The sequence below is a fragment of the Magallana gigas genome, chromosome 6 (genome assembly GCF_963853765.1).
Source record: "Magallana gigas chromosome 6, xbMagGiga1.1, whole genome shotgun sequence".
NCBI lineage: Eukaryota > Metazoa > Mollusca > Bivalvia > Ostreida > Ostreidae > Magallana > Magallana gigas.
Genome location: NC_088858.1, coordinates 1,639,360 through 1,661,711, shown reverse-complemented (window position 1 = coordinate 1,661,711; position 22,352 = coordinate 1,639,360). Strand labels below are relative to the sequence as shown.

General features: G+C 39.3%; 3 protein-coding genes and 1 long non-coding RNA gene across 5 annotated transcripts in view; 2 read left to right on the top strand and 2 right to left on the bottom strand.

Moving 5' to 3' along the window:
* LOC105319069 (serine/threonine-protein kinase ATR) overlaps positions 1-22,352 on the top strand; it is a 108,179-nt gene that overhangs the window by 40,473 nt on the left and 45,354 nt on the right. For both annotated transcript variants that reach the window (XM_066087425.1, XM_066087424.1), the window contains exons 35-42: positions 2,551-2,665; positions 11,346-11,414; positions 11,704-11,792; positions 14,659-14,794; positions 20,860-21,002; positions 21,319-21,439; positions 21,640-21,777; positions 21,967-22,141. In XM_066087425.1, coding sequence (XP_065943497.1) covers positions 2,551-2,665; positions 11,346-11,414; positions 11,704-11,792; positions 14,659-14,794; positions 20,860-21,002; positions 21,319-21,439; positions 21,640-21,777; positions 21,967-22,141 — 986 coding nt within the window. The remainder of the gene's footprint in view (positions 1-2,550; positions 2,666-11,345; positions 11,415-11,703; positions 11,793-14,658; positions 14,795-20,859; positions 21,003-21,318; positions 21,440-21,639; positions 21,778-21,966; positions 22,142-22,352) is intronic.
* On the bottom strand, positions 5,354-8,570 carry LOC109617465 (uncharacterized). The gene has a single exon (XM_020063630.3). It carries the CDS (start codon positions 7,977-7,979, stop codon positions 6,069-6,071), a length of 1,911 nt encoding a protein of 636 aa, XP_019919189.3. The 5' UTR covers positions 7,980-8,570; the 3' UTR covers positions 5,354-6,068.
* LOC117690626 (P2X purinoceptor 7-like) lies at positions 14,920-16,766 on the top strand. Its single transcript, XM_066088953.1, has 3 exons — positions 14,920-15,368; positions 15,683-15,904; positions 16,110-16,766. The coding sequence occupies exons 1-3, from the start codon at positions 15,196-15,198 to the stop codon at positions 16,267-16,269; spliced, it is 555 nt and encodes a 184-aa protein (XP_065945025.1). The 5' UTR covers positions 14,920-15,195; the 3' UTR covers positions 16,270-16,766.
* Positions 16,275-19,534, bottom strand: LOC105333453 (uncharacterized). The gene is made up of 7 exons (XR_010715068.1): positions 19,463-19,534; positions 18,058-19,020; positions 17,681-17,867; positions 17,259-17,483; positions 16,954-17,125; positions 16,666-16,817; positions 16,275-16,456 (listed from the first exon to the last, which is right to left on the bottom strand). It is a non-coding gene; the product is annotated as an uncharacterized lncRNA (long non-coding RNA).

Below are 22,352 nucleotides of genomic sequence, written 5' to 3'. Positions count from 1 at the left end.
ACTTTGTTTAGAGATATATCTATTCCAAACTGTTCTTAGAACCAAATCAATGTATTTTCCCAAATATTTTCAACAAATTCACATTCCCAGAAAAGATGACACCGTGTTTCTGGATATATCTTACAAAAACTACATAAATTTGTATTGGTAATGCCAATTTTACATAAGAATGTATTCGTTGCTAAGATTCTATGTATAATTCTATAATTGAACCACCTTAATTGTATATCATTTGTTATTTTAAAAAACAAAATATTTTGTTTTTTCCACCAAGAGTTGTCAACATTTAAGTTTAAAATATTTTCCCATTTGATTTCACTTTCTGGCTTTCTGTACTTCTGATTAATAAAAACATCATAGAAATCTCTACCACCTTGTTTGCTTTTTGTAATCAATTGTAAGAATTTTGGGATAAAGGTTGACTTCTTTGAATATTATCATAGTCATAATTCAAATGTAATTTTCTAATACAATCAATTACTCCAAAAAAAAATGTAAATGGTGTTTTTAAATCAAATTTTGCACAAAATTCATGATATCCTAGCAGGGTTCCGTCCGTATTGTACTTGACATTTTAACACATTCTTTATTTAGGAATGCCATATGGTGGGTTTTATTTTTGTACCAATCATGTCAACTTCCTGTTAAGTTTTTAGGTTAAACAAGACATACACTTACCAAACTTACAAAACACTATACAATATGGACCAATTAACACTAATCATACTCTATAATTGTTTATTAATACATGTAAAGGTTTAAACCCATGTACAACTTATTATTAGACAAAAAAAGAGTAATGTGTACAATGTACACATTACTCTTTTTTTGTCTAATAATAAGTTGTACATGTACATCTATATCAAAATGGAAAGAAAAGGGTTACATCTATTCACAAACTTCTTGGAATTAAATTTTTGGAACTCACATTCAAGTGTACACAGGGATCAAAACTACATTGGCTACAATATCAGATACTTCATAGGATTCTTTCTACATATAAGTTATCTTTTTAATATAAAAAAAAAAGCAGAGTCTGATGTATGCTCCTTTTGTAAAACAGATGAAGAAAGTATTAGTCATTTATTTTATGAATGTACGGTAATATAGTAAAAGAATTATGATGTGATGTTGAAGAGTGGATTTTTACACAGTTTGAAATCTCGATTACATCTGATATTCAGTTAGTTCTTTTTGGAAAATTTAAGAATAAAGAAAGTTATAAATTTTTTAACCTGCTAGCTCTTATTGTGAAGCAATATATTTTTTCATGTAAATACATGCTTTGAAAAAGGTCATAACGGAAAGAATTTTAACTGAAAAATATTTGCTGTTGAAAAAAATGTAAATATAAGGAAAATGAAAAGTCATTGGCATAATATTTGTGAAAAATTGTAGTTATGTAGACAAAATCAAGTTTTTTGGTTTTATTTCATTTCTGTGAACTTTCATATCATTTCAATTGTCCTCAGTATAGTATAGTCTATACATGTATAGTAATCCACCTGCATATAATCTCTCTCTCTCTCTCTCTCAGCTTCACTTCATATGAAATATACAAAAGTGTATTATTAAGTTGAAATAGCTTAAAGAGTATGTAATATGTTTCTACAAATGCACCAATCACCTACTATGTCATATATGTACATATGCCACTTTGTTTCTGTATAGCTGTTGTGTTCACACATTATCTCACACAGTTAAATGCGTAAATCCCATACATATATTTCATTGTATTCATGAATCATTTTGCATATTTTTGCCTGTAATATGAACCTGGACATTCTAGGCTATTATTTCATTCATTATTTGTTATAATCATGATATTTTTGTTTTTTTTTAATTTATATGCCCCCTGAGGGCCCTTGATTGGTAAATGTATAAATGTTGTTAAATGAAAAACTCAATTAAAAACAAATTTAGGTTAAATTTTTAAAAACTTTTAATCACAGATTTCTCAGCAACTATTAATCGCTTTTGCTTGAAATTCTAACACACTCTTTGTTAAGGTTTTTTTTTTTGGTATGCTATATGGTGGGATTAATTTTTGAACCAATCAGGTGTCAATTTCTAGTTGAATGACAACTTTGTTTATTTTTAGCTTCATTTTTTAAACAAATTTTTGTCAAAGATTTCTCAGCAACTATTACGGTAATTGCAGATTCTTGAATATTTAATGCTCACTCTTTGTTTAGGCATGTCATGCATGCCATATGGTTGAATTTATTTCATGTCGATCGGACGTCAACTTCCTGTTAAATGTCGACTTTGCTTATTTTGTATATTTTCGTCAGACAGGGATATCACTAATGAGCATTTGCTCACAGATATCTTGTTTCTATTTGTAAAATTTGATATCTGCAGTTTCTAATATCTGGTATCATCTTGATGTAGCTGAGGGGTGCACTCAAATGTATGATACATGTATCTGTATATCTGTAAGTTTCTCTATCATTTATTCTCGGGTATCTCATTCTGGTATCTGTTGATGATATTGTTTAAATATTTTTGGTCAAATCTATAATGAATGGTCAATTTCCTTTTTTCCAGCCAGTCAGATTTTGGGACCAAACTGAAGCACACAATCAAAGGAGTTCAGCATGAGAGTCTAGACATCAGAATCCACGCTCTGTCTCAGCTAAGGAGCTTACTTCAGCAGGAAAAGGTAATGTTGACCCATTTACCGTATTTTTCGGAAATTAGGTCGATACTTTTTTTTCCAAACACGTGGACCTCGCCCTATTCATCGCTTTGCCCAATTTATGTTTTTTTTTTTTTTTTTGGTTGGAAAATTTGATATGAAATTTTGCAAAAATTTATGCAACCTTCCAATAAAATCATGAGTGTTTACTATAATACTGTTTTAATTTCTGTGTAAAAATCGTATGGATTTTAATCAATATACTGTAGTGATTAATCATTTAAAAAAAATTAAATGTAAATAGATTTATTTCTTCTTACATTTCTTACTTAGATCACTGACTGAATCATCTTTCGATCACTATTATATGCTGTCAAGCATTTTGATCGTGTGCTTATGATAAACAGGAAATCGATTTCGCGTGGTAAAAGTAAAATGAGAACCGTACAAAGGGTATTTACGGGGAAAAAATATCGTCAGGTAGAAATTAAAAAAACCCATTTGTTTTATAGTAGAATACATGAACAAGTTTTTTTAGGTCACCTGAGTCACTCAGGTGACCTATTGCAATTGGTCTTTGTCCGTCGTCGTGCGTTGTGCGTTGTGCGTCGTGCGCCGTGCGTCGTGCGTTAACAATTTTACATTTTTAACTTCTTCTTTAAAACTACCAGGCCAATCGTTACCATTTTTGGTGTGAAGCTTCTCTATGGTAAGAAGAATCTAAATTGTGAAATTTATGGCTCTACCACCCCTGGGGTGCCACGGGCGGGGCCAAATATGCAAAAAAAAGCCAAATTTTCAAAAATCTTCTTCTCTACTTCCACACAAGTGAGGAAAAAACTGAATGCATGGTTATGATGTCCATGAGGCCCTCTACCAAAATTGTGAAATTTATGGCCCCTGGGTCAGGGGTTCTGGCTCTAGGGTGGGGCCAATATGGCCATATAGTAAAAATGTATTAAATCTTAGAAAATCTTCTTCTCTACTCCCATATATATTTGTTAAAAACTAAATGCATGGTTATGATGTCCATGAAGCCCTCTACCTAAATTGTGAAATTCATGACCCCTGGGTCAGGGGTTCAGGCTCTAGGGTGGGGCCAATATGGCCAAATAGTAAAAATGTATTAAATCTTAAAAAATCTTCTTCTCTACTCTCATATATATTTGTTAAATACTAAATGCATGATAATGATGTCCATGAAGCCCTCTTCCTAAATTGTGAAATTCATGACCCCTGGGTCAGGGGTTCAGGCTCTAGGGTGGGGCCAATATGGCCAAATAGTAAAAATGTATTAAATCTTAGAAAATCTTCTTCTCTACTCCCATATATATTTGTTAAAAACTAAATGCATGGTTATGATGTCCATGAAGCCCTCTACTTTAATTGTGAAATTCATGACCCCTCGGTTAGGGGTTCAGGCTCTAGGGTTGGGCCGATATGGCCAAATAGTAAAAATGTATTAAATCTTAGAAAATCTTCTTCTCTACTCCCATATATATTTGTTAAAAACTAAATGCATGATTATGATGTCCATGAGGCTCTCTACTAAAATTGTGAAATTCATGACCCCTTTGTTAGGTGTTCATGCTCTAGGGTGGGGCCAATATGGCCATATAGTAAAAATGATTTAAATCTTAAAAAATCTTCTTCTCTACTCCCACAAATGTGGGCAAAAAACTGAATACATGGTTATGATATCCACAATCTCCTTTACCTAAATTGTGAAATTCGTGGCCCCTGGGTCAGGGGTTCAGGACATGAGGGGGGAGGCAATATGGCAATTAAGTGTTAATGCATATAATGTTTAAAAATCTTCTTCTCTATTATCACACATCTGTATAAAAAAACCGACTAACAATTATGTTTACCAGTCCTCTACTGAAATTTTAATTTTCATGTCCCCTGGGGTATGGGTTTTGACTCTAGGGCAGGGCCAAAACGGATGTATAGATGCTAATGCATATAACGTTAAAAAATTATCTTCTTTACTCCCACACACCTGAAAGGAAAACTAAATTCATTATTTTGTAGACCAGATCTTTTAGTTTTTCACCAAAATTATAGGTTTCACAGTTCTTTTTGAATTAAATGTGGTTGTCATTACAAATTTATAATTTTTCTACTCCAGTATGAAACCTAATTAATTAGATGCATATATGAGACTCCATGACAAGTTTGTGTATTGGATATATGCTACTCAGGTGACCGTTAAGGCCAATTGGCCTCTTGTTCTGTATATTCAACATAAAACTTTCGATGAAATTTTAGCCAGGTGTCTCTGAAATCAGTCTGGGTAGTGCTTACTTTGTTTATACACAGTTGAACTCTCGGCACGTGCTACTCATGCCCGCAGGCTTCAATTAGATCAGAGGTTGACTCGTGTGTATATACACAGTAAAGAGTCACACAGACTCAGACACGGGGTGGCATGTGCTACCGTAGTCATGCCTCCAGGCTAGGTTACTATCCCCCGGTTAACACCAGTTTGTACAAATGGCAGGGAAGTAATAAAAAACGATCTTAAATTAAAACCGGCCGTACTGAATTAATTGGTTTGAAAATTTTGATGCAATTTCATACATTTTCTTACGATGTTTTCAAGAAATAGATTTTATTTCCCTTTTGTTTAAAACTGTGAAATAAGATTAAAGGCTACCATATGATAACGTTATTGGTTTAAACCATTCATTCATTAGAACTAGCGGTAATTTTTCGACCAATTCTTCGAAGTCGACCTTTTTATACTTTTTTTTATTTTTTTGCTACAAACGGCCTCCTTCGCCCAATAAACCGTATCGACCTAATTTCCGAAAAATACGGTATTTATTTTTACCCAGCGTTTCCAAAACTTTACGTTAATGCATGAACTACATTGTTTTACCTTTATGTCCATTATATGTATCATTAAAGGGGAGAATTGTAATCATATGAGCTGGGTTTTTCTTTCTGTTAGTGCATGAGCTGCGTAATCAGATAGATTTTAAAGCTTCTTGTGACCGAGAAGTACTGACAATGTATTTCAATAACACAAGGTATATTGGACATCTGTAGTTTGCTTCTGCTATTCGTCTCACAAAGCTTAGGAATAAGAAACAACTCCATGAAACCTTATTCTTATTTCCTTATCATAAAAATTTTGTTTTAAAAAATAAAGATTTTAAATAACAACTAACTTCATAATGTTTTCAGTTTATTGAATTAGTATAAAATATATTTACAACTTTTGTTAATCTCATGCAGTGAAGAGAATCTTAATTTGGCACTATTATGTCAAGTAAACAGTTAAACAACAGAATGCACTAAAGAGTGTCCATATATTTGGGATCATTTGAGCCATTCTTGTAGGGTAATATGACACCAAACAGTTTTATTTCACATAGGTTCTGCAGACAGACTGGAACATTGAGTCCATGCTGTACTTTACTCAGTTTCTGTAGGCACACTGTATTATTGAGTCTATACTGTCAGTTTTCCGTGATTTCCGAGCAAGCTCGCGAGTCAGGCTCACCATTTGGACGTGGCGTGTGTACTCGGGGAATTTCTTGATGAAGTAGTTGGGCACCTGTTTCTTTGTGTTGTTTGCCCGGCTTCTTTTGTTGGCAAACCACGACTTCACTTGCTGCTCCGTAATACCTGCTCTTTCGGCTAGTTGGCTCTTCTCCTCGTCGGATGGATACGGATTGTTCATGTGAACATCGTACCACTCTCCCAGGACCCTCCTGGCCTCAGGGTGGAGCTGCTTGTAGTTTGATGATTTAGCATCTTGTCCATTTTCCGCATATCGTTGACCTTTGAACTTGAATTTGATTGGATGTTGATTGCCTGTGATGGAGAGGGTGTTGTAGTTACGGACTCGTTTGTTGGCCATCCACTTCTTGATTTGCTGGGGGGAGAGTTCTGTTTGTTCGGCGAGCTGTTCTACGTCCAGATCCGAGGGATATGGATAACGAATGTGCTCATTGTACCATTTAGACAAAATGAAGGTTGACTCGGCTGTTATCTTCTTCCCTCGATTTGTGGATGTGACTATTTGTTTTTTGAGGTAGTTTTCATCACTGAGTTCAAGATCCCTTTTCCTTTTGTTGGGAGGTCTATCAGCAGAAATGGAATTGTCTCTGATATCACTCTTTACTGTCTCTCTCTTGTATCCATCACTTTGAAAGTCTGTATTTCTTTTGAACACATTGCCCCTGTTAAGTAATTCTGTATGTCTGTTTGTGTCAAATGGTTGTAGAACAGAGTTTGATGTTGACACAGGCAGATTTTTTACACAGGGAGTCACGTTTTGATGGCAGCTTGTAGTTTCTGAGTGTGACTCGCCACCATCTGAACTGTAAGAGCTAGCATCATCTTCACAGATCCCGGAGTCCCCTAGCACAGTCTGGGTCCTGCACATGCTTGAATCTGTCTCCTCCTCTGAAAGATTCTCTTGGCTGAAGTCCACTTCTAAACACTCCGGTGAGCTTGCCACTTCACAGACGGAATCTGGTGAGTTGGGGCGTTTGGCACACAGATCACTGTTGGAGGAAAAGGCCAATTGTCTGGCTACCTGTACGGTAGTCTTGTGAGGGAAGGCCATTTTTATCACTCCTCTGTCAGATGTAAGGAGTGGCTTATTCTCCACAGGGCTGGATACAGGTTCTGTGTTCTTTTCCAGTTCTTTGGTGTTTAGGACTTGCTGTAACATTGCCTCGTATTGGTTGATGAGATTCAGACGCCGCTGATCATGATGATGGTTCACCACTCTGCGGTGCTGGTTGGAGATTCCTGCTGCACACAGGGCCTGGTACCGCGAGACCTCAATCTGTCCCACCTCCCCACTGTACGCCGACTCCAGATTCAGTCCGTCAGACCGTAACGACTCAACAGCTCTCAGAGCCAGGAATTTCTCCTGAAGTTTCATGTGTCTTGGAAACAACTGGCACGGCTCTGATTTGATCGCAGAGTTATTAAGGCTGGAATCGATCAGGTTTGTTGGTACCTGCATGTGTAAGCACTCCTGAGCTAGCAGATTCTGAAGGTCTTTGAACATGGGGTTTCTCTGCAGTCGTTTGAGGTAGGCGTCCTGGTGAGTTGTTGCTGTGCTGGGTGCCATTATCGGAGAGGAGAGGATGAACGGTGACAGAGGGACAGGTAGAACCGGTGAGGTAAATGGTGACAAGGCGGGGGTGATGGCTGGGGGTGAGAAGATCTCCAGGTTACCTGGTCTCTGTGTAGTGGGGCCAGGCTTTAGGATGGTGCCGGTAACTGTAGGAGGAGGAGATGAGAACATGGTGAAGCCCTGTCTGAGGGGGCAGTGGTTGTCCATTCCGTCCATGAGAGAGGAAAACATCATCAAAGCTACAGTTTAACTGGGTATGTACCAAGAGGAGGCAGAGTATCTAAAGCAATAGTGTCACATCACACAAAAATCCCAGGGAATTCTCTACAGTCCAAATCAATGTTACGCATATCATGTGGAGGTTGTGAACTCACTGAGGAAAAAATATAGTTCGCTGAGTAACACTAGACCAGATGGAAAAATGGTAGACTGAAGATGTACTGTTGAGTTATAGTTGTGAACTGATGCTTCTGTGTCTAGTCCTTGGTTTTTATGTGAAATGTTTAGAATCACACATTAAGAACATTTAGGTGTAGCTCAGCATATTTACACCTTCTTGTCACCTGATACAGGTAAATAAGAGGTAAGGTGTATATTTCCATTGTCTTTGGTGGGTAGGTTGTGTTTTCTTAGTGACATCAAAAGATAATAACTGTAATAGGCCAGTGTTGATACAGGGCCAACAGAAGGCCTCTCTGTGACAAGGAGAGTATTGCAGTCCAAACACACCGTGGATTGCTACAGATGGACAGGTAGGCAGTGCTTTGAAGTTTACCTGCTTCTCCAAACAGGTGTGATAATTACCCCCCACCATCAGGTAGGGCCCGCTAATGGTTCTAATCACTACACATTATCCATTGAGGCTCTGATTGCTGTGTGATGATATGATAGGTAACTGATTACGGGGACATAAGGAGCAGAGATTAGACAGCTTGTACAGATATAACAGGATTGTCCCCCCTGATGAGTCGTCTCTGTCGCTGGTTTCTGATAGCCCCATGTTTCCCAGAAGTCTCTCAGTTTGTACAGACCCAAGCATTACCAAACATATACACACATCACTGCAATAATCATTAGTAGTACTTTATAACTTTTAATTTGTGATCTTAGCAATTTTAGAATGTATTTGAGCATTAAGTGAAATGAAGTATTTCTTAAATGTTGTTTTACAAAAATTTTAGATATACTTTAAGCCAGAGGATTTTCTTTTTATTATGAATTCTCAGCAGGGTTTATAAATGCCTCTCAAACAAAATTGTGCTTTGGTATTATTTTGAAAAATCCTTTTGAAGAGCAATAAATGTCGGATAATGACTCAAAAGTCTAATATTATAACTACTCTATATATTTCTTTTTTTCTTTTATCAATATCTTGTTGTTCAACTAAATCCTTTATTTCTATATCATCTATAAGTTAGTCAAATGTCCATGTAAAACTTTGAAAAGTATACACTATTAGTATTATAATTATTTATACCTTGATCTCTAGGCTATTTTTGGCTGCTGTTTAATCCATATGCATTTATATACTTATGTGTATATTTTTGAATGAGATATTTCTTAATTGAAGCTAAGAGTCAAACATCGTCTTTATTTTTTAAGGGGGGGGGGGGGGGGATGCAAGGCTTTTTCACAAAATTTGAACAGATGTTGTTTATTTATTAATTAAGTATACTACTTATCCAAAAAGTATATTTTTTACAACAAAAAGATTTGTGATTGTAATTAATCTTACAGACTAATCAATTGAATCTATTGATTAAAGTACTTGTTCTAATTAGCACCAATAACAATTAAGGATAAATTATCGGAATAACAGGTGGCCATTAATTTACCTATAATTGGACTTTAATGGGAAGGAAAGTCAAACACATATTTTATTTATATTAAGAAAGTAATTTAAATTGTCGCATGTAGTCATGCTGTTTTGAAAATAAGCTGCATAATTAAGCTTTGATGCACGTTTGATGTTAGGGAAATCGTATTTACTGGAGGCTGACATGATGTAGAACTCTTCTGTTTTAAAATCCAAAAATTAATTATTTTGACGTCACGCCATCTATTTGGTTTACGTATACCATGTACACAATGCTCTTAATAAAATACTAACTTGTGCCTTTCTGTTATTCAAGTAATCGGCTAAAAAAAATTGATAATGTTTAGGTTCACACGTCAATGTAAAGAATAAATACATGTATTCATAAATATATGCATTTTTATGAAATAAATTACAACTGTTAATCTCCTATCATTCAAAGTTAAAAATAGCCTTCAGTAAATTTTTATTCCATGCCAAGTTCTTTGTTAACGAAATAAGTATGTTATAATTGTAATCAGGATGCTTCTCTAAAGTCGGAATTACCATGTCGAAATAACAACGGCAGATATTTTCTACGATACTTGGCATCTACGCAGAGATTCCTTCGTCTCCGACACTAATCTTCGCTTTCAATGAACATGCTACGTTTTAGGTTGGTTTGTAACTTAATGGAAAGTCAAAGGTAAAAGAATGGTCTCCAGTCAATATTGTTTCAAATTTTCCAGAACTTGTCAATTAGAGCGAATATCATGATCTGATACTGATGCTATGGATAAAACAAAACGGAATGGAGAGTGTGACATCATAGATTAAAGTTGAATGGAAGCTCCCATAGCGACGGGAAATTTAAATAAAGTGAATGATTTTCTTGATTTATTCATTGTTCCGAGGGATCTAAATGAAAATAAATAAGATTTACAATTATAGTAGATGATAATTAATTGATTTATTGTACAACATATTTTTAGTTTCCTTTAATTAATTGCTGATGTAATTCTTCTTTAATTGAATAATTTTGTAACCAGTATCATCAAATCTGTGGCAAAAAAAAATTCATTTATAGTATATCATGCCTATTTACGATTAATATGTTGTGATTGTTAAAGGTTATGCATTTATACACAAGATCTTTCTAATATGATAGTTCAAATATGTTGAAGAGTGTTGCTGACAATAGATTTCTAAGTTCTATATTTCTCCCAGCCCTTTGAATTGAAAGTTTATTTTAAGATGTGTATTCTTCCTGTATTATTCTTGTAAATCAAAAGGAAATTTCCTATTATGTCCAGCTGTTTCATACAGCTATAGTATTAAGTTGTAGAAGCCAAACCTCCAACCTAAGGAAATAGTGTCAGTTGTTTTACTATAGTCATTGTTTGAAATCACCCCCCTCCCCAACCCCCCCACCCCCCCCCCCAAAAAAAAAAAAAAAAAAATGAATGAATGGTGCATTTCCACAATTCAAAAAGAATTCCGTGTATTTTTGACAATCTTTAGAACTGCATGGAGAACTGTGAGTAAAACTTCTTCTAATGCTACAAATTTTCAAAAGTACCATAAGAACCTTTAAAAGTGATAAAAGTCTCATAACAAAATGATGTTATTTGTATGTACTAACTGTAGACGCATTGTACAACAATATCATTTTTACCTATTGTAGAATGTATTGTATGACTATATCATTGTACAAATTTGAGGACGCATTGTACGACTAGTCTATGTATCATTTGTATGTATCTGTAGGACACATTTTACTACGATATCATTTGTATGTATTTTAGGATGTATTGTATGACCATATCATAGGGAACGAGACAGCGGATCCGATCATCTCCCAGCTTGTGTCTGTGGTAAGAATCTTTAGTAATGATAACACCCTCCCTATATCTATGGGATTACTATTATCAACAGCCTATCTACCTCCTATATTATAAACCATAACCTCCCATTTGTTGAAGAAAGTATAGATTTTTCTTTTGATAAAGATGTTCAAAGTGATGAGTCTCTATGTCTTATGCTGTTCATTTGTAGCAGGCTGCTTTCTGACTTTGAGATATGAATTTCCACTTATAATCTGACCAGTATTATTTTAATGCATTGTATTATTTGCTTGTGATGATCAGACCTTTCTTTCCTCAGTTGCTGAAGAGTTGCAGGGATTCCAACCAGAGAGCCCAGGGTCTGATTGCTGAGTGTATTGGAGAGCTTGGGGCAGTGGACCCTGGCAGGTCAGATACCACACCCCCCTCTAATACACCCCCCTCTACCACACTCCCCCTCTACCACACCCCCCTCTACCACACTCCCCCTCTACCACACCCCCCCTCTACCACACTCCCCCTCTAATACACTCCCCCTCTACCACACTCCCCCTCTACTACACCCCCCTCTACCACACTCCCCCTCTACCACACCCCCCCTCTACCACACCCCCCCTCTACCACACCCCCCTCTACCACACTCCCCCTCTACCACACTCCCCCTCTACCACACCCCCCCTCTACCACACCCCCCCTCTACCACACCCCCCCTCTACCACACTCCCCCTCTACCACACCCCCCCTCTACCACACTCCCCCTCTACCACACTCCCCCTCTACCACACTCCCCCTCTACCACACTCCCCCTCTACCACACTCCCCCTCTACCACACTCCCCCTCTACCACACTCCCCCTCTACCACACCCCCCCTCTACCACACTCCCCCTCTACTACACCCCCCTCTACCACACTCCCCCCCTCTACCACACTCCCCCTCTACCACACTCCCCCTCTACCACACTCCCCCTCTACCACACTCCCCCTCTACCACACTCCCCCTCTACCACACTCCCCTCTACCACACTCCCCCTCTACCACACCCCTACACCCCCCTCTACCACACTCCCCCCCTCTACCACACTCCCCTCTACCACACTCCCCCTCTACCACACCCCTACACCCCCCTCTACCACACCCCCCCTCTACCACACTCCCCCTCTAATACACCCCCCTCTACCACACCCCCCCTCTACCACACCCCCCCTCTACCACACTCCCCCTCTACCACACTCCCCCTCTACTACACCCCCCTCTACCACACCCCCCCTCTACCACACTCCCCTCTACCACACTCCCCCTCTACCACACTCCCCCTCTACCACACTCCCCCTCTACCACACTCCCCCTCTACCACACTCCCCCTCTACCACACTCCCCCTCTACCACACTCCCCCTCTACCACACTCCCCTCTACCACACTCCCCCTCTACCACACCCCCCCTCTACCACACTCCCCCTCTACCACACTCCCCCTCTACCACACTCCCCCTCTACTACACCCCCCCTCTACCACACTCCCCCTCTACCACACTCCCCCTCTACCACACTCCCCCTCTACCACACTCCCCCTCTACCACACCCCCCCTCTACCACACTCCCCCTCTACTACACCCCCCTCTACCACACTCCCCCCCTCTACCACACTCCCCCTCTACCACACTCCCCCTCTACCACACTCCCCCTCTACCACACTCCCCCTCTACCACACTCCCCCTCTACCACACTCCCCTCTACCACACTCCCCCTCTACCACACCCCTACACCCCCCTCTACCACACTCCCCCCCTCTACCACACTCCCCTCTACCACACTCCCCCTCTACCACACCCCTACACCCCCCTCTACCACACCCCCCCTCTACCACACTCCCCCTCTACTACACCCCCCTCTACCACACCCCCCCTCTACCACACTCCCCTCTACCACACTCCCCCTCTACCACACTCCCCCTCTACCACACTCCCCCTCTACCACACTCCCCCTCTACCACACTCCCCCTCTACCACACTCCCCCTCTACCACACCCCCCCTCTACCACACTCCCCCTCTACCACACTCCCCCTCTACCACACTCCCCCTCTACCACACTCCCCCTCTACCACACCCCCCCTCTACCACACTCCCCCTCTACCACACTCCCCCTCTACCACACTCCCCCTCTACCACACTCCCCCTCTACCACACTACCCCTCTACCACACTCCCCCTCTACCACACTCCCCCTCTACCACACTCCCCCTCTACCACACTCCCCCTCTACTACACCCCCCTCTACCACACCCCCCCTCTACCACACCCCCCCTCTACTACACCCCCCTCTACCACACTCCCCCTCTACCACACTCCCCCTCTAATACACTCCCCCTCTACCACACCCCCCTCTACCACACTCCCCCTCTACCACACCCCCCTCTACCACACCCCCCCTCTACCACACTCCCCCTCTAATACACCCCCCTCTACCACACCCCCCCTCTACCACACCCCCCCTCTACCACACTCCCCCTCTACCACACTCCCCCTCTACTACACCCCCCTCTACCACACTCCCCCTCTACCACACTCCCCCTCTACCACACTCCCCCTCTACCACACTCCCCCTCTACCACACTCCCCCTCTACCACACCCCCCCCCTCTACCACACTCCCCCTCTACCACACCCCCCCCCTCTACCACACTCCCCCTCTACCACACTCCCCCTCTACCACACTCCCCCTCTACCACACCCCCCTCTACCACACTCCCCCTCTACCACACCCCCCCTCTACCACACCCCCCTCTACCACACTCCCCCTCTACCACACCCCCCCTCTACTACACCCCCCTCTACCACACCCCCCCCCTCTACCACACTCCCCCTCTAATACACCCCCCTCTACCACACCCCCCCCTCTACCACACTCCCCCTCTAATACACCCCCCTCCCCTCTACTACAATCCTCTAATACACTCCGATCATGACGTCACAATGACTTTTTCCTGTACAATAATGATATATAATAGGTTTTTTTAATTGAAAATCAATTATAAAATCGTATCGTGGAACAACTTTATTAGCGCTTCATTCAACTTAACTAAGTGAATTGAAAATTGTGTGACCACACCTTTAAACTTAAATTGACATCAGTTTAAAGGCTTTTTCACTGATTAATATAGAACAGGGACAGAAATCTTTATCATGCTACTGGGTCAATTGCAGAAGTGAAAGTAATGTTTTAGTAAGGAGAAGGAATGTGTCACAATAACACCTTCAATATTTGACTAACATTACAGACTTGAGTTGTTGACCAATAACCCTAAAGAAGAGCGGGCTAAATTCCACAGCAGTATAGAGGATGACAACTTTGCCGTGGGCCTTATTAATGAGGTCGTGAAGGCTTTCCTGGCAGCTCCAGAAAGTCGTATGCAGGTAACAATTGATATGTTCCACTCTGTACAGAAAACACCTGATGCTGTGGTTTCATCAATATTCGTTGAATACCAATTTTCGTGGATTTCGTTGTTAAGTTGATCCACGAAATTAAATGTTCATTAAAGGATTTTTATCACGTTTTCAAAAAAGTTGAGAATCAAACAAAAATACCTTCTAATAACACATAAATATTGATATAGCATAAAATAAGCATCACAAACGGCCGCAATTGTCTGTTAAAAGGGTCATAAATTGGAGCTCTCGCAGTTAAAATTTCCGCTAATGAGATAGGGGTCACGTGGTACTGTGTGACGTCATAAGTGTCAATTCTTGAAAAGCTCATCGTAGTGTTTACATAGATCGAGATAACTTTGACAGAAATAAAGCAAATCCCAAAAATGGATGACAGCAATTATGACTTGGAGGATATTCCGTTGGTAATGGACATACGACCTTACATGTTCGAACCTCCAGCAGAGTGTGTAAATCAAGAAAATTCTCCGCAAAGTAGCGAAGAAAGCGAGTCTGACACCGAGGACAACCCAGGTCATCGACGGAACGGAACGATTTGGTAAGTTTAATCTTCATTATTGGTGCTTATTATTATTTTAAAACTTACAACAAGAACTCATTATCCGTTATCCCAGCATAAATTTAAATAGTTATAACTTTCATTACGCATACTGATACAGTTTTATAGAAGTACTTGCGGGCTCTGTAATCTGGTAATCAGCTGGTAATGGCGCCGTAGGAAGTTACGAAGTCTTTCTCGCTAAAAAAAAAAAAAGCTTACCTGGCCTTAATAAATTATATTTGCCTTAAGAATAACACATTTAATAATAGAGATATTCAAATAAATGTATATATGTTTACAACTTTACACAGGTGCGAGTGTGGATCATGCGAGGTGATGCCCACTGAAGCAGAGTGCATTTGTTGCTCAGAGATACCAGTCATTGACCACATCAGAGACTCCTTCGGTATAGAGTGCATCACTCGGCACCAGACATTTATAGACAACTGCTTGAACATTCGAGTTTTAGAGGTCAGCCTTTATGACTATATCCAGTCTGATGGGCCCATTGATGACAATGAACCAATTAATGAGTAAGTATTCTCACACCTGATCATGCTTACGAAAGAGAGAAATATAATTGTGCATTTCATTGAAATCAAACTTTATTCAAAATAATGTATATTCAGTCAACAGAAAAATCTGTTTGTTTATTGCAGTTATTAAAATAAATTAAGTATATACATTTTAACAACCAAAAAAATACATATACCAATAACAATAAAATTCTACTATCAGAGTCTACAGATATGTTGCATACAGGAGGTTTGTCTTATGGGTTTGGCAGCGACTAGGCAAGGGGAATCGAAAAATCCTTCCAGCATGTGTTGTTTCCAAGATAAGGGACATCTTCCCGTCGGAGCAGTATACCGGTTTCAGGTATCCACGCCCTATTTAGAACACTCAATGACTGAACCTGGAACGACGCGTAGCTATCAGATCTTCTTTTACAAAGCCCTCAAATCCTAACGCCAGTGCTGGCGGGCAATATCCAAGGGACACGTGAGCGTCATCATTGGACTGAGTGTATGAGGGATGCTGTCTTCGTCGCTCGCATAGATTTATCCGGAGGATATCTACATAGTCTGTGAAAAAAAAATTGATCATGTAGTTTTAATCACATCAACAATGAAATTTGTAAATTATCAAACTGTGATGTAGAGTGTTATAAATATGTGTTGAGCGGAATAACAAATTAATTAAAAATTTTTTGTTTGTTCTGTTTTAAACTGACACATACAACATTATAAGTAAAGAATTTATAAGTCAATACGACAGGCAAATAAGAACATACCAAATGTAACTGCTGTTTTGTTGGGCTTTACAACAGCTTGGGTCCCTTTTTTCCCCTTTGGATAGCTGATCTGCCAACGTGCTACCCCATCTTTGGTTGTGGCCTGGTGACGTTGTCCATTTTCATTAAAATGGAGTGCAGAGACACATAGTCTGTAAATAAATGGAAAAAAATTTGGTAAACTTGTACAGTAACTCTCTAATTCACAAGTGAGAATATTTAAATTAAATATTTTTTTACGAAAAGTATTCTCAGATGATTTTTGAACTGATGATCATTGAAACATACCTTGCCATCATAGCTGGGTAGAAAAAGTGGGTGTTTTTTGGTGCAAAGGAATTCACGACGCTATGATACATTTCTAACCCATATGTCTGATGGAGGGGAGACAGCTTGCCTACATCTCTTGTCAAGTATCTGCTCTCCACAACTTCCCTGAAGAGTTTGTGAGCTCTTGATCCTGTTTTAAAATTTATATATTCAGATGTAAGATGTCATTCAATTGCCTTTTAGGGTGGTTACTTTTATTAAAAATAGTCAGTATATGTAAGTTCAAATTGTAAGACTCTTATTTATTTACCAAAAAAACATACCCTCTTTCAGCCACAACCTCTCCTCATTGAGCAGTTCATGTTCACAATGTTCATGCTGATTTGAAACATGCTGGACAAGGGAGGACCATTTTTGCACCTTTAGTTCACTGTCCCCACCACAGGATGCAGCTACCCAGTAACAGTGGTTCACCGAGGACTTGATCCAGGGCCTAATGTTGCTGCAATCTCTCTTCTTTGATGCTGTCTCCAGTTTCTTAGAAATTCCTAAATAAAATTATTAGTTTCTTTAAATAACATCATGACACTCTCAGGGTACCTATTGCATATTCATTTGTGTTTAAAAACTATTCTTTTCATTTTACTAAAATTCATAATATGCACATGAGCTTTGTCTGTTAAAATAATTACTTAATACTCGTATATGTCAAAACTCCAAATTAATGAATATCATCAAAATTTACCTTTAGCCACATGCCACACATCGAAGAAGTGGTTCTTGTCTTGGTGATCCTCTCGCATGTATTTCTTTATCATACCATGTCGATCAGTGACAAGATTTTCAATATGTAGACCTGCGTCTTCTAGGTGTTTCAGCCCTCTCTTTAACCCCTCCAACTCCATGTGTGTTGACCCTGGTACTTCATTACTCTATTAAGTACAAAATCATAAATAAACGTGCACTAATTAATTTAAGATATATAAACTTAAATTTAATACATTTCTATGATGCATATACAATGTAAATGTATTAAGTGTATGTATCAGAGAAGACATTTTAATTATAGTGTGAAATTCTATATCTATATAAGATGATGAAAATTATAGTCATTTTAATTACCTGCACTAACTGAAAATCCAGAATTTTTCCACTGATCAATTCCATCAACGTGTAGGAGCCAAATTTCGCTGAGAATCCAGGAGAATCACACCGTGCGTCTCCACCAAGGGTCAAAGATCTTCCCTGGTACTCCGCAAGAAGGGTCTGTTGATGGAAGTCCCATGTGAAAATGGAGGCAGGTACAACATAAGATGCCTGCAGTCTGCTGAATTTGGACATGGACATCATCTGCAGGTTCAGATGTCGAAAGAGTCTGAGGCTTTTTGAGGCATTCGCTCCACTAAACACAATAGCACCAGCAACCAACAAATTTGCCCATGGCATTCCATGATGGCATCTTTGGCTTTCCCAAGTACTGGAGTGTCCATTAGGGCACACAGAGGATGTTGAAATCATGGTTCCACGAACACCATTCACTACTGTGTGACATGCACTACCACAAACTCTACAATTTTGCAAAAGTTTGGCTAACTGTACCTCAGACACTAAAAACTGTCTCGTTATATCAGTGCTCAGCTGGAATTCTTCATCCTCTTCATCACTGCTATCACTCTCTGGATATTCACTATCTAGGTCAAAGTCAGGGTCCTCATCACTACCCTCAATGTCACTATCATCATCATTGTCCTCCACATTCTCAACTGCATGCTGCTGAAGGACAGGGGTCAGACCAGCAGCTACTCTAAGTGGAATGTTGTCAGTCAGGCTTGAGCACTGAGTACTTGTGGACACCATGTTTTTCTTATCCAATGACACTTGGATCCGCCTTGTCCTCTGTGGAACTTGAAGTGTGGCCTGGCATTTTTTTGATTGGGTCTCTGGTATTGCATTTGTTGATGCAGTGGGTTCAACGGGATGCTCATCATTGGGATCCCCTGGTTCAATTAGGTCAATGGAGTGATCAGGTAAGGTGTTGTTCTCTGAAGACCGAGGCTCCAATTCTTGAAAAGCTTGACGAAACATCTGAAGAAAAAAAATTCTAAATTTTCAGTATAAAGAGTTTCACAACTTATTTAGCACAGCCACTTGCATCGTCTCAAGCCACGGGTTTTGTGTCCATTCTATTTCCACAGGGAATAGAATGGACACAAAACCCATGGCTTGAGACGATGAGCCACTTGACTTCAAACTTTTTTTTATTTTTTATAATAAAATAAATTATGTACTTAAACATTATGGTAGCCTATAGTAAAAAGAATTATTATAACATCAGGCGCCTGTGTAATTAGATATACTATGTAATTTATAGATATACAGACTTTGAGTGTGAAATACTGTACATTATTTTGTGAACAAAAAGTGGGTATCTTTATTTATAAAGTGGTCTGGTTATTTTGAGTTGAAATGAGAATGAACATAATATTTTTCGTATATAAATAATAATAATAATAGTAAAAAGGATTACATACTTCAGCTTTCTGGCGTTTTGCGTAGGCCCCTCTAGGTTTGGCAGGCAGAACCAATTGCACAGCGCCATTATTCTCTTTGGCGTGAATGGGGAGGGGAACGTCTGGCACTGCATCTACTTTCAACCGAGTCCTTGCCCCTTCGTAGCCTAACCTCTCTAAATGGGCTGGGTCCCTCTGAAGTTGATTCTTCGTAAAATGGTCAGAGCATAAACGATGGTTTGTAGTAGGGACGAAGCTCTCGCGTTTACAAAAAATCGTCCATATTTTCCTCCGACGAGCATCTTTCGGAAAGTTGAAAAAACTCTTTCCACAGCCTTTCGTATGCACGTTTGTACATCCGTAGACCGCACAATACACCATAATGATGGTCAATCATCCACTTTTCACCAATCTGAACTGATAACGGCTAATCGCTGAGATAATCACCTCTAATGCAAACACAACAAGTGTTTTCTCACCTTCTCGCTTGAACTGAATTGACACCTATTACGTCACAGCAATGGCGCGAACAGAGGCCGGTTTTAAAATATGCATATTGCGAGATTTGAACTTTGACAAGCTGAAACTTCCAAACTTTTATTTTTTTATTATAAAATGTTTGAGGAATGACGGTTTTAGAACTCAAACTTTAATATATCAAAAAATTGGAAACGTGATAAAAATCCTTTAAAGTGCAATTTCTATAAACATTTTGTATTGATAGGGTCACTGGCCATGTATTTTCATATCCTCGAAACTATGATTTTCCCTATATCCACGAAAATTGATATTCTTGAATATTAATGAATCCACAGTAGATTCTATCATGTACAGGTAACAAAATACTGTGGTTTCATTAATTTTCGTGGGTATCAATTTTCGTGGATTTTCTGAAAACCACAGTTTCAAAGATACGTAATTCCGTGGCCAGTGATCTTATCAATACAAAATGTTAGTTGAAATTGAACTTCAATGAACATTTAATTTTGTGGATCAACTTAACAACGAAATCCACGAAAATTGGTATTCAACGAATATTGATGAAACCACAGTAGTAGGTTCTTCAGGACAGGTAACAAAATAGTAGGTCCTTCTGGACAGGTAACAAAATAGTAGGTCCTTCTGGACAGATAACAAAATAGTAGGTCCTTCTGGACAGGTAACAAAATAGTAGGTCCTTCTGGACAGGTAACAAAATAGTAGGTCCTTCTGGACAGGTAACATTAGATTTATTCCACTTTGGTTAATAAAGAGGAAAACTTATCTCAATGCCAGTTAAGAAGTCCATGGGTTACGACACAGGTTATTCCTGTGGTAACGACATGGGTTATTCCACTGGTTGTGATATAGGATATTCCACTGGTTATGATTTGGGTTATGACATGATTTGTAATGGTAATTGTTTGGTCCTTAGGACTGTGCTGCCTACGCCCTTCAAGAGCTGCTGAAGATCTACCACATCAGCAAGCCTTCAGATGATGACAAGACGTCCGGAAAGCTCTGGACCCGATTCCCTGAACATGTTCAACAAATTCTGGTTCCTCTCTTGTCATCAAAGTAAGGAAAAATGATTACAAAATCTGTTATGAGCAGTAACTATTGAAAGGATATTGCCTAAAATCGACCATTTTGTGATGAGCTCTTTCTTTCCTTGAATGAACAGTTTGAGGTTAAGATCCTCTTAAAAAATGCGCTTTTAAATATTTGGACATTTATACACATATATTCTTTCATTAAAATTGCTAAAAAAAATTATTTGGAAAATGAATGATTAACCTTATAAGAGTTAATATTGAATATCCATGTATAAAGCTAAATTAGTGTCTGAAGGATGGAGCCTGTGTTCTCTAATCTTGTTTGTCCTCTTATATAGGTACATAGTAAACAAAAAATCAGATTTCTCCCAACTGACCAAACCAATCTACTGCAGCAATGAAAAAACTCGCAAGTTTCAGGACTGGGCCAATATTTGGACCTCTTACCTCTCCTCAAAGGTAAATCAGTTACTTGTCCTCAAAGATAAGTCAGTAAGTCTAACTCTGTAAGTTTAAGGTAACTTAATCATCTATTTTCAAAGATAATTCAGTTATAAGGACCCAAAGGTAACATCATCACCTGCCCTAAGAAGGTAACAATTTCATGGGCATTGATTGGGGTAGATGTAATCATTGACTGGACGACATTTACCCTGTAGGTAAAGAATGAGAAGGCCCATGAAGTGTTCCAAGCCTGTGGGGCACTGATCAAGCATGTGGTGAGCCTGGCCTTGTATATCCTGCCGTACGTCGTGCTCCAGGTCGTGGTGGGCGGGACACAGGAAGAAATCGTAGAGGTGAGACCGTAAACATCGTCCGAAACCCATAGATGATGCTTCCTTTCTCTTTGTGAACCAAAATCAACTGGGGATTTCTTACGATAGACTGGGAATATTAATTGTTGAAGAAAATTGAAGTTTAATATATTCCTCCTCATGTAAGATTCAAGAAGTAAGGCTAAATGCCAAAATTATCTAATGTTTCAGATCAGTGAAGAAATTAAGGAAGTTTTGAACCAGACCAGGAAAACGGACAACAAGAATCGACCTATATCTAACTCCCACCACCTCAGTGCTCAAACCGTCTTCTCTGTCCTGGATTATCTGGTCAAGTGGAAAAGATTCCAGGCCCAGAAAGCACCAGTCAGCTACCCAGGGAAAGGTAAGCTCTTGTGGAGTAAGTTGAGCTCAGATTACCTGCTCTTGTGGAGTAAGTTGAGCTCAGATTACCTGCTCTTGTGAAGCACTCATCGGTTATTTAGGGAAAGGTGATCTCAGATTACATGCTCTTGAGGAGCACTCATCAGTTACCCAGGAAAAAGTGAGCTCTTGTGGAGCACTCATCAGTTACCCAGGAAAAAGTGAGCTCTTGT

Bases quoted from the DNA above. Each gene is read 5' to 3' on its own strand.
- LOC109617465 (XM_020063630.3), bottom strand. From the start codon at position 7,979: ATGATGTTTTCCTCTCTCATGGACGGAATGGACAACCACTGCCCCCTC.
- LOC117690626 (XM_066088953.1), top strand. From the start codon at position 15,196: ATGGATGACAGCAATTATGACTTGGAGGATATTCCGTTGGTAATGGAC. The intron at 15,369-15,682 runs GTAAGTTTAATC...AACTTTACACAG, and splicing joins CGACGGAACGGAACGATTTG to GTGCGAGTGTGGATCATGCG. The intron at 15,905-16,109 runs GTAAGTATTCTC...TTCTACTATCAG, and splicing joins GACAATGAACCAATTAATGA to AGTCTACAGATATGTTGCAT.